At 38.9% G+C, this 12154-nt stretch overlaps 1 protein-coding gene across 8 annotated transcripts in view; it reads left to right on the top strand.

Moving 5' to 3' along the window:
• STOX2 (storkhead box 2) overlaps nt 1-8016 on the top strand; it is a 208299-nt gene extending 200283 nt beyond the window's left edge. For 7 of the 8 annotated variants that reach the window (XM_082375203.1, XM_082375199.1, XM_082375200.1 and 4 more), the window contains one exon: nt 1541-8016. In XM_082375203.1, the coding sequence (XP_082231329.1) occupies nt 1541-1736 (196 nt within the window). In that variant the 3' untranslated portion in view covers nt 1737-8016. The remainder of the gene's footprint in view (nt 1-1540) is intronic. The other variant, XM_082375202.1, reaches the window with a different exon arrangement.
• Nucleotides 8017-12154: the final 4138 nt, after the last annotated feature.

Raw genomic sequence — 12154 nt, 5'->3', positions numbered from 1 at the left:
AAGATGAGGAAGTCAAATGCCATAAAAAGTTATTATTGTGATTAAGAATGAAACTGAAGGAACGTGCCATGACCTCTTTGAGGTTCTACATGTTTATTGCCCTTCTTCCTTCCTCCACCTGACCCTCAGTTGTAGTCCTGGAAAACCTCTGATGAATTTTCTTAGAGGAGGTGTAAAGCAGGTAAGTAGGTAAGTCTAGCACTTTCCATTGCTTTAGTGATCATGTTTTGGAGTATTCTTTAGTCATGCCCAGATTTACGATAAGCCTCATGAGAGAACTTAACTTCTATGAATGTATTAACCTTCCAGAGGTGCCCTCTGCAGTCAGGAAGGGTCCAGTTGTCTTTTTTGGTAGTCAGTGAACAAAATTCCTTTTAAACAATTAACTCTTGGCTTTTTGATGAGAAGCAAACTTAAGGCCACAAGGGGGTTAGGATGAAATAACCTGTCAGGAATGGCTGCCAAGGTATAATGTTCAGACAAAATTGCTATCAGTTTAGGATGGGAATGAAAGTGAGCTGGTGAGGACGTCCACTATGTAGTTTGACCTTAAATCGGTGATGGGGACCAACATGTAGAATATTTTATACATCTTGAATCTATCCAGTAGAGTGGATGTTTTGAGCATCATTATGTTTCTTCCACCTCTTTGTAAGCTGATGTTTCTTCTGACCATTTTGAGGACCTTGAACATGAAACCCATTCAGTTCAGATCAATCAGACCAAGTAATCTTATTTCTGCTATTGCCCTACACATTTGACATGTTAAATGTTATAAACCTCTTGGAACAATAAAATAGCTTCAAGTATTTCTAAATTAGAAAAACTAAAAGAGAAATCGAAATACTAAAGCCTTTAAATCACCTCTGTTCTGTAAGAATCCTTTAAAAAATAAAATATTTCTACCAAATCAGTGTAAACGGAAAATCTAAGATTCCTTATCTGAAAATAGAACGTATTTTTTACTATAACGTTATATGTTTGAAACAGAGGTGTGAAGTGTTTAAAAAGAATTTTCTTCCCATCAGTGTGGCATACTGGCTAGTGGCCTGCTTGAAGTTCACCGCCAAAGTCAAAAATCTGCTAATCAAGAATGAAAACAAAATCATTAGGGTAAAATTATGGAGTTTATTCAGGAGCAGTTCTATCAATGAGTTTCAAGCCTGAAATGAAATCATTACCGATGTATATTTACGAAGACTATTCTTTTTTAAAAATGAACGCAATAGCCATCTATCACATCAAATCTTGAAGGTGTTTTCTTGAGTGTGAAAGGCAAGGGAAGATATTTATTTAGCTGTATAAAAACCCTTTATTCAGTATGCTGCTGATTATAACCTGTCTTGTGAAAGCTGCCGAAGTCCAAGTTGGAGGAGCATATGTGAATAATCAGTATGAGATGGTATATACATGACACGATGAACCATCAGAGGAAATCCATTAACTGCATCATTTGTTCTTCCTCTAGGGCTCAATATATAATTATTTATGTTCCAAACAAAACCAAACAAAACCAAACAAAACCTTTTTACTCTTTTAGCACTCGGGAGAGCCTGGCTTCCAACACATCAAGCATTGTTGAAAGTAACCGTCGTCAGAACCCTACCTGGAGCCCGGCCCATGGTGGAGCTGGCCCAGCCTTCAATTTCCGAGCAAGTACGGACAGCCCCACAAATGAAGCTGAGAAATTACAGAAACCTTCCAGCTGCTTGCAAGCTTCTGTTACTAGTGTGTGATAGTCATTCTGCCTCAGATCTCCTGTCTCATTCGATACAGCCAAGTTTACGACACTGGGACTGATGTTTACATCTTTGGAAAGACAAGCATCTCAATGGCAGTTTTTGTGTTGACTTAAACTGTGCTGCTAAGTAGGCTAGGGCAAAAAACAACAACAACAAAATCTTTATTTCAGAGTATTGCTTTTCACATTTATGGCTCTGTAGCAACAAGAATAGCAGTAGGGGTGATATGTATACTTTTGCTTCACTAATTGTAACTGAGCACACATAGGAAAGTCTAGACACTGTCAGTGTAATATGCATTTTCGATGTCATGCAGTTGCCAAGTCCATTCTAAAATGCCACAGATGCGTGTTGCTCCCAGTCTGTGACCAAATGGTGCCACAGAACTGATCCTTGACACTTCCAAAAACAAAAAACAAAACAAAAAAAACTAAGCCTCCACAAAATGTCAAATGCAAGGGTCTACCTTGAGGGAAATCAATGCCAAACTGACTAAAAGGGACCCCAGCCCTTTGTGTGTGAATTGTTTAGGCCCCAGTCATTTTGCACTGTGAGTTTTCGTGACAAGATTTTGCAGGAGCCCATGGAAGTGTGTCAGAAGGGGTCGTGATCCAAATACTGGGAGTATTTGCTTTCAGGATTTTGTTTTTAAGTGTCACAGATGCTTGTCTGATTTTTTTAACCTTCCATAATCACAAACAGGAATATAGGCCTTTGAATCTGAAATGGACAAAGGAAGGGTCTCCCAGCCTGGCTGGGGCACAACACTAAGTGATGGGAGAGGTAATGGGGACTTGTAAAGGTGTTCATCAGATACTGAAGGAAGATCATTTCCTCCTTGTGATACTTAACGGTGATGCTATCTTACTATAATAGATATGATAATTTGTTTAAAATCAAAATGTTCTTTGTGATACAAATGAAGACTACGGCCTGGGGACGTTATTCTTTCTAATGGAAGGACATAAATCTATTTTATGTAGTTTTAAATAGAATGCCTAAATTAGGCTGTGGGAGATAATTTTTAGTGGTTATAGGAGAGAGCAAATTTAGGGGGAGTTGAACTTCAGGCCTTTTATTCCTGGGAAGATATCTATAGAGAAAACTTTAAAATACTTTTTGATTAGAAATATACATGTGCCCATGTAATTAACAACAGAATGTGATCATTCTGCAAGTGTGGTGTAATCCTAACTTGTATGCCCCTAAAATTTATTAGAATAACAATTATGCATACATGAACTATGCCAGAGTAATGTTTACAGATACTTCGTAACCAATTTCAGGAGGCATTTTTAGGTAGATGTATAGTTTTTAGCCCAACTTATTTCAGAATGGTTTGTTAATATTTTGCTTTGGTTTACAATATGTCATGTTGAATACAAAGAAGGTTCTCAGCAGCAAAGGGATTACAAATAATCAAGATTCAGCCTTCTAGGAAAGAGGCATCTCAAAGTTCCCATGTCTTATTTTATGAGAACCATGGAATAAATCTATAGATAATGGAAAATTATTCACAAAAGGGTTACATGTGACACAAGTAAATGGTCTGACAAAAAGTTTTATTTAGTTAAGTGGCATGTGATGTTTGGAGCCATATACCGTAAAATATATATCCAAATATTTTCACCTCAGATTTCAAGAATTGGCATAGAATCTGTGAAACACTTCTGCTTCGGTATTAGGTTGAATCACTAGCCATCTGTTTGAAGAGTGGAGTCATATACACAGTTGAACTGTTTCTTGAAACATTTGGATCCTTCCTCATGCTTTTTCAGATATCTGGAAGTTGCATTGGGTCAAACTGGACTCATCAAGTTTAGTATAGATCCCTTTTTTTGTGCTTATAGTGAAACGTGAGCACGTTTCTTGGCAAACTCCCACACCTTTAAGATGCTTAAGTCAATTGGCTTTCAGTCTCATGCCTTATTTCCTCCAAGGCATGCCTTGATTGCTCAGAAATGCACTCTTCTCTCACTGCTTAAATTTGTCTGGGAGGAATGATAACGTATCAAATAGACTATATAAAGAGTCTGTTTCCTTGGGGAGTTGTATGCCACACAATTACCAAATTCGTCTAAATTCTTTTTTTTCCCGCAAAACCCTGCCCTCCAGCGTCTGTCATATTATCAGTTCATAAATAATAGAACCATTGAAACAATACATCAGCCTCTAGCTGATCCTCCTAAAGTAGCCATTATAATAATCAAATACTGTGTGAACAGGAAAGGAAAGCATTACCTTTAAGAGAAGCTTTAAAATATGAATTTATCAATATTTCACAAGAAATAGGTTTACAGAAGACATTGGAATAAAATGTGTACCACTCTTTGCCTGATGCTATGAGGTACATGATTAAAAAAAAAAAAAAAAACTCCCTTAGACCAGCAGCCATTAGCATAGAAATGATGGATTTCAAAGAGGATATGATGTGAGCAGACGTTCCATGTAGAAATATGCCCGCCTGAATCGAATGGGAATTCTCGAACGGGGGAGAAGTGGTGGCGGGAAGCACATTACAAATATGACCCTAGATGGTCTGCAGTGATGTTCTCAGTGACCCACTCCAAGCTTTGCCAGCATCCTTTTCCTCCAGGAAACGATAGCTTTGTGGCCCATGGCTGCTTATCTAGACTTCACTTAGAGTTTATCAACTGAAAGGTTTACAAAACTGAATCTGGTTGAATCTCTGTGTAGTGTTCAACTTTAAAGGGTCAACCCATCTGTCGGCATTTTGCACACGTATGTATTATTATGATACAGCATATTACTTTATGGTAATTTTTATTTTTACATATAACTACCTCCATAAATTTGATGAAGCGGCAGCAGTGCGTTCAAGTGTATTGTTCGGAAAAGCAAAGTTGAAAACTTTCTTAACCATTAGGCCATGGCGTTCTGTGTGTGTGTCAGTGATTGCCTATGTGGACTTGTGACTGTTTCATTGCCATGGTTTTTCTCTGACAGCATTATTTCACTCTCAGCTGTAAACCTGTCTCTCTTCTTCCCCACAAAAGCACACTTGAATTTGTTATGAACAAAAAGGAAGTTTAAATTTCTTGTCTCCCCTGCCCCGGCTCCTGCCCCCAGCCCCGGACCTCATTCCTGCTACGAGTTCTCTCCGGCGAAGAGCCAATTGATAAACATAATTTAGCAAGCTATTTACTCCTATAAAATCTGATTTGAATTCTAGGTTTTCGGTCACAAGACACACCAGAAATTTGGACTGTCAACTTTGAAGCACTTTGGGCCTCTCTGCCTTCACTACTTGCATGCTACCATATCGAGCTCAGACTTCATTTGAATTAAAAGAGCTGTGCTTTGTATCCACAACTTCTGTTCCATAAATCGTATTTCATTTTATATATTTTGCACATCTCAGGGGACCTTCGTAAGCATATGAAAAGGGGGAGGGGTCCATCAAAAAAAGGAAACAAATAAGAAGAGCAGAAAGAGGGCTAGCTGGATAAAAGTAACAAATGACTGCTTCTCCAATGTTGTGAAGTTCAAGTTCAGGAAGCATCCATTGAAAGTTAATCTGGAGTCACAACAATCTGAACACCAGCTGTTCCCCAGTCTCCCTTTTTCATAACCCAACCAGCATTTCTAAAATATAAATTTAAATTATATTGCAGTCACCATGGGGAGAAAAAAAAAAAACCTGTTCAGCGGTAACGAAAGCATTGTTTGTTTTTTAGGTTGGCACAGCTTTGTAAAATTCTACCCAGGATAAACCACTTATCACCACAAAGTGTACTTGAAAATAAAGTTTTCAACTCAAATGAAAGGCATATTGCTCACAGTACAATAGTGATCTTGCTTTGAAAAGTCTTACAATTTATAACATGGGCAGTATTTGGAGCTTGATTAAAAACCAACAACAACCTATGAGGACTTCACAAACTCATTCTGGGATCTCAAAGTGCTTCCAAAGCATTCGGATTCACAATTAACAAAGCAGGCCATATTTGTCATACCCATACTTGAAACGAATAAACAGAAGGAGTGACATAAGATTACCCAGAAACACAGTGGCAGCTATCAGTGATCTATTTTCTATCTGTTTGATAGACCATCATGAGAAATCACAAATTACAATGCTATTTTTCTGATGTGTGCTAATAAAGTCAAAGAAAACGAATACAACTTGATACTTTTGTCCATTTTCATTTAAAAAGTTCAGGGTGTTGGGAATTTTACAGAAATCCACCCAAATGCTATTGTGGTCCAAGGTAGATCTGGACATACACCCTTGTTTACAGTTTCATATTGGGCTTCTCTAAATCCCGTGCTAAAATACTGTCTTTCAGGAACACGACTGCTCCTGGCAGTGGAAGGTGCTGAAACGGAAATTTTCATTAAAAACGTTATCAAGCACTCTCCACAGTGCTTCTTAGCACAACTAAAATTCAGTACACTATATTGAGCCCTACTTTGAAGAATCTGGATCTCCCAGGGCAGCTGATCTAGTTCTAAGCGTTTTTTCTCAAATTATGAGATAAAAGATCCTGGTCGGGGACCTTCTCCGTTTATCACAGGCCAGTCACAGAACCATCTATCAGCGCGCTGTCAGGTGACAGTGGACCCCCGCAGAAGTGATCCCTTCCTTCCCCCTCCTCCCCAGCCCCCCAGGCCCCTCCCACGTATACTCTTCTGTTGAGCAAATTGATGCACACGTTGAGGGTTTGAGGAAGCTAGAACACAGGAAAAATGAATGCAAAAGCCACGGAAGACATTGCTTTGCTCTGGGTTAGTAAAATATGGGCAGGAAAGAGATTACTATCAGTCTGATCTTTGCCAAATAAGATAGAAGAATCAGCCATCGCTCTGTCAACTCTCTCGGAAGGTTTTACAGTATTAAGGACATCCAATATTTTGCCATAGATTTTTATTTGGGAGACATTTCATAAGTTACATCTATGAGAAAGTTCGTTATTAAATTGCCCGGTGTGTTGGAAATAGACATTAGCGTCTCCCTGATGGAGTTAATCTCTGCGTCTTTTACAGCAGCACCCCAGGGAGGGATTCCCCAGCCAATGCTCCTCTCACACAGAATCCTGTGTTCTTACACTTGTTCTAGGACTTACAGTTGCTGATTTGCAAGGTTCAGAATTCTACAAGGCACAAGGGGAACTAAACCGTCTGATGATGATTGTATATTTATGATCAGTTACAGGGCCTTGTCTGCTCGTTGCTGGCTTCAAATGTGAACACACACACACACACACACACACACACACACACACACACGCCCTGCCAGCCAGGGAAAGGGGGTTTCCCAGGTGAGGCAGCAATGACTCTGGAAGCCAGGGTAAGGCTAAGAGCTTGGTTGGTCCACGTCTGGCTGCCTCCCTCCCTGTCCAGAGGCTGGTTTTGGCATGCCTATTCCCTTGCGCCCACCAAAAAGAGCTACCAAATCTGAGATCTGAGGTCTCCTCCAACACGAATCCTCTGCAGTTACAGGAAATTCATCTTGATGTACACACTCACAGCTCCTTGCTTCCGAGGTCCACCCTCCCTGCCTCCTTCCCATCCCCCCACTTACATACCGATACACCGCCATTGTTTCCACATTGGAAGGGCAAAGCAGTGTGTGGTATTGTGCACACAAGGATGGGTTAGGACTAAAGCTGCCCTAGGGTCACCTTCATGTAAGTATTGACAGCTACAAATTAAGGTCCTTAACGTAGTTGACATAGATACAACTTTCTAGAAGAGAATTAAATTTCAACGTTAAGATTAAAGGGATCATAATTCTGCAGGTATCTTTCTCTGAGTGACTGAATGTGACTATTGCATTAGGGTAAATGAATTAAGAAGTGCAAGTGGGATTTACTGTATGTTAGAAAGGAGTTTTGCAGCCAAGACTGCCTTGAATAAAATGTGTTTGCACTGAAAAAAAAATTTTTAAATTACTTGGTCTCTGGTTGCTGTAAAGGTCATCCAAGATGGATGTTCTGTTTATATTGTATAGTATTTCATATGAAATAATTACAGTTCATGAAATGTCTTCCCTAATGTTACTGATTTATAACAGCACATTTGTAACATGGTTTTTATCGTGTCAGTGTACCATATTGTAAATGATGATTACTTGTCATGCTTAGTATAATAACTTAAAAGAAAAAAAAGCACAGGGATTTTTGTAAGTCTATATTTGAAAGTCCCTCCATATGGTAATATTGTGTTCATGTTTATGTAGTGTTGTGTGAAATATCCATTTTGGATTGTGTTACTTTTTAAGATATTAAATAACATTTGGTTATATGTCTAAGTGGATTTTTTTTTTTTTAGTACTTGAGAGAAAATACCTTACATGAGACCACTTTATTTCTCTCCTCAATTAATATGATGTCATAACAAATTTTTATTGCACAATCTTGGTTATTAGAGCTTTTGAATTAAAACAACTGAAAATGGAAATTTCTGGTCAAAATTTTTTGAGGAATGTTGAAAAATCCCATTTTTAGCTAGCTATTCAAATTTGAGACTGAGTGAGGCTTATGGATGTGTATAGTTTTCTAAATGAAATTATAATGTGGTTGGTTTTTTTGTTTTGTTTTGTTATCACTCATATCACAACTTCTACCCCCAAATAAATGTGATCCCCTCTCCAGAACATACTCAGAGGCTATTCACATCTTCCAGTGAGGCCCTTGCACAAGTTTGGAGTGCTTCCATGTTGAATTGCCCTCAGAGTCTATTCTGCACTGCTTTGACTCTCCCCAGTGGTGGCGAGAGTCACCACTGTCCTGGGGGAATGGACCTGATTTTTTCAAACCAAAAGTAATCTGCTGTCAAGCAAATGATTAAGCTAGGAAACAACATTATTAGTCAAAAACAGTATGGAGCTGTAAAGTTGAGCCTAATTATCTTGTAAAGGCAATACCCAAAGCAGGCTTCCCAAAATGTTTTGAAGTGTCATAACAGTGTCATTTGGGTAAGTGTGGAAAACCCAAGGTGACTACTTTGAAGGACAAGCCTTATTTTAGTTATGTTAAGTTTGTATGTATTTTAAACTGTCTCAATACAGACACTTCACTTTTTTCAAGCATGGAGCTAGGAAAAACAAGAATACTGGAAGTACATTGTTTTATGCTAGGACCAAAAGCCTCTGTGCTGGAGGAAAGGTAATTGTCTGTTCCTTTGAGAACCTTCCAGTGAGCTGCACACATGAAGGAAATGTAGTGACTCACTAAGAAGCTGGAAGGCAGGATTCTGACTCCTTTGCAAGAATGGTCACAGTTCATAAAAATCTTTTCTTTCCAAAGGAAATGGTATGGTTTTAACTTATTTTTAAGTGTTTGGAGTGGTTGGGGGTTTTTTCCTCTGTAAAGAAAATCCAAGCAGAGTCCTCGGTATTTGCCATCTCTGTTGTTACAGCTGTGAAATCGAGAGCCACTGAATAATAAAGTTATTCACCTGACTTTAATAATTTATTTAACTGTGAAATCTTATCCCTACTACTGGAATACTTGGATTTAGTGATATTCCCCCTCTTTGGGTTCCGTGGCTCCAGATTTTTCCTGTAAAGCAAATAGCTAGTCATCTAACACATGGAATAAGTGTGTGTGATTAATGTTCACAGAGCCTACCTAACACACCGCGCAGGAATTTCAAGAAAAATTCAAGAAAAATCAAGAAAAATTCAAGGCACCTGCACGCAAGATAGGCTGGGTAGGGTTTGGGGTGGATCTTCTTAGAAGCGTTGCATTAGAAGTATGATGGTAAGAGGGGGAGGGAGGTGCAATGTGTTAGATAAGAGAAGTAAGGCCAGAGATGTTAGTTTGGAAATTCAAAGGGCAAAACTGAACTACTGATGTTCAGTGAAGAGCAGATTCTCTCTTCCTCAGTCAGATCTAGGACTAGTGTCTGTGGCTCAACTGGAGTGGACGTGCCAGCCTGGGCTTGTCTAGGTGACCGTGTACGTGGGTTACTTAGGCAGCCCCCAAAGTCCTCAAACATGTGCCTCCCAGGCCACTTCACGTCCCCCTTGTTTCTCTTCCTTCCTTGTTATAAAGTTCCGGACATCAGTTTTCTTTTCTATTACCTTGGGTTTATTTCACTTTATTACTCTTTTCTCTATATAAAACTAAGAATTTTTGTTTATTGTTATGCTTTCTTGTCTATTAATGTTTGAACTCATTCCTGATCTCAATTTTTTATATAATAATGTAGTATATAATAATATAGAATAGAATATATAGACTATAACACTAATTATATTAATAATAACTATTATCTTATGTTAATATAAGACATATGTTAATATAATTAATATAATATTGTATATTATTGTATATCTTGCACACAATTGTATATAAATTGTATATATTATATTAGGTATAATAATGTAAAAGTTATATACATAGTAATTTTGTATATAACTACAATTGATTACTAGCACTTTAAATTTCACATTTATAGTGCCTTACACTCCTTGTATCCAAAGGCTACTATCTTTCCTCAAACTCATTTCCACTCACCTTTGCACCAAGGGTCTTTTGTTCTCCAGCACTTAGATATAAATCTACTACCAGCTGATTCATCAAAGGCCTGAGAAATCACCAGAAACTTTCAGAGATATAGACAGATGATAGATAGATGCTATAGATGATAGATGATAGACGATTGGATGGATGGATGGATAGATAGATGATCAGTAGATAGACGATTAGATGGATGGGTAGATAGACGATTAGGTAGATGAATGGCTGAATAGATAGATGATAGATAGATGATTAAATAGATACATACATAGATATTGCATTAGACCAAAGATCTCTGTATTTTTTATAGTCTGTAAATGGCAACAAAACAAAAGGAGATGTCATGCAGAAGGATAGAGTGTGACTCCGTTTTAATGATGTATTGAGAATTTGTTACCTTGGGAAATTATTTTTATTTATATTTATTTTTGGCTGTGTTGGGTCTTCGTTTCTGTGCGAGGGCTTTCTCTAGTTGCGGCAAGCGGGGGCCACTCTTCATCGCGGTGCGCGGGCCTCTCACTATCGCGGCCTCTCGTTGCGGAGCACAGGCTCCAGACGCGCAGGCTCAGTAGTTGTGGCTCACGGGCCCAGTTGCTCCGCGGCATGTGGGATCTTCCCAGACCAGGGCTCGAACCCGTGTCCCCTGCATTGGCAGGCAGATTCTCAACCACTGCGCCACCAGGGAAGCCCGGGAAATTATTTTTGAACCCTCTTGTATCTGTGCTTCAAGCCAGCATCTGCCATTCTTTACTGTATCTTATATTGCGGGGGGAAATTCCCCCTGAAAGGCGCCTCCTTTAACATCAATAACAGCTCAGTGGTTCTAGCATTAGAATGTCATTCTTGAATACCTTCCACAATCACGACATTTCCCCTTTTGCTCTCCCATCAGATTGCAAAGGTAGCAATTGGTGTCACCTACACAGTCCAGCTTCATATTGCTTGTCATTGTTGACAAGACGTGTGACAGATTAACAAATCTTAAATGGACTGGAAAAGACAAGGGTTTTTTTCTCTTTCGTCCCTTCATATGTTTTTGATGGCAGTTCATGGGACATCTGTGTTGAATGTCAAAGGATCGATATTCAGACTGGGAAGGTTTCAAGATTCTCAGGGATAGAGAGATGACCTTGGCAACAGAAGACGCCATTTCCAGTTGTTTCCCTTCCGTGTCTCCTGTCTTTAAAAGGGATCTAATTAGATGGATGGGGGCGGGGGGGCTCCATCTGGCCGCATAAGAAGTCAGCCAAACGGGCACAATAGAGCTTATCTTTTGCAATTGACTTTTGCTCTAGCCAATTGATAGAACTACCAATACTTAGAATTCCCTAAAGACTTCAACAGTCAGAATATTTTGTAGATAGCTTATTGAGAGCAAAGCACTTCCACTGCATTTTTTAAATATTTAAAAACATTCTTTACTTATTTATTATTATTTTTGGCTGCACCGTGGAGCATGCAGGATCTTAGTCACCTGACCAGGGATTGAACCCGTGCCCCCTGCAGTGGAAGCACAGAGTCAACGACTGGACCACTGGGGAGGTCCCTCCATTGCATTTTTAAACAAACATTTTATTACAGTTTTAGAATTACAGAATTATTGTGACCACAGTACAGAGAATTCCTGTATACTCCATTACCAGTTTCCCCTATTATTAATATCTTGCTTCAGGATGGTACAATGGTCATAATTAATGAACCAACACTGATACATTATTAGGTAAAGCAATACTTTATTCAGATTTCCTCAGTTTGTCCCTACTGTCACTTTTCTGTTCCAGGAGGCTGTCTAGGACACCACATTATATTCGGTCATTATGTTGCCTTAGTCTCCTGTGGTCTGAGGGAATTTCTTAGACTTTGTTTTTGGTGACCTTGACGGTTTTGAGGAGTACTGGTCAGGAATTTTGTACAATGGCTCTC

This window comes from Balaenoptera borealis (assembly GCF_965194805.1).
Source record: "Balaenoptera borealis genome assembly, chromosome: 21".
Classification (NCBI taxonomy): Eukaryota; Metazoa; Chordata; class Mammalia; order Artiodactyla; family Balaenopteridae; genus Balaenoptera; species Balaenoptera borealis.
The sequence above is the reverse complement of the archived record's forward strand: the minus strand, read 5'-3'. Positions and strand labels throughout refer to the sequence as shown.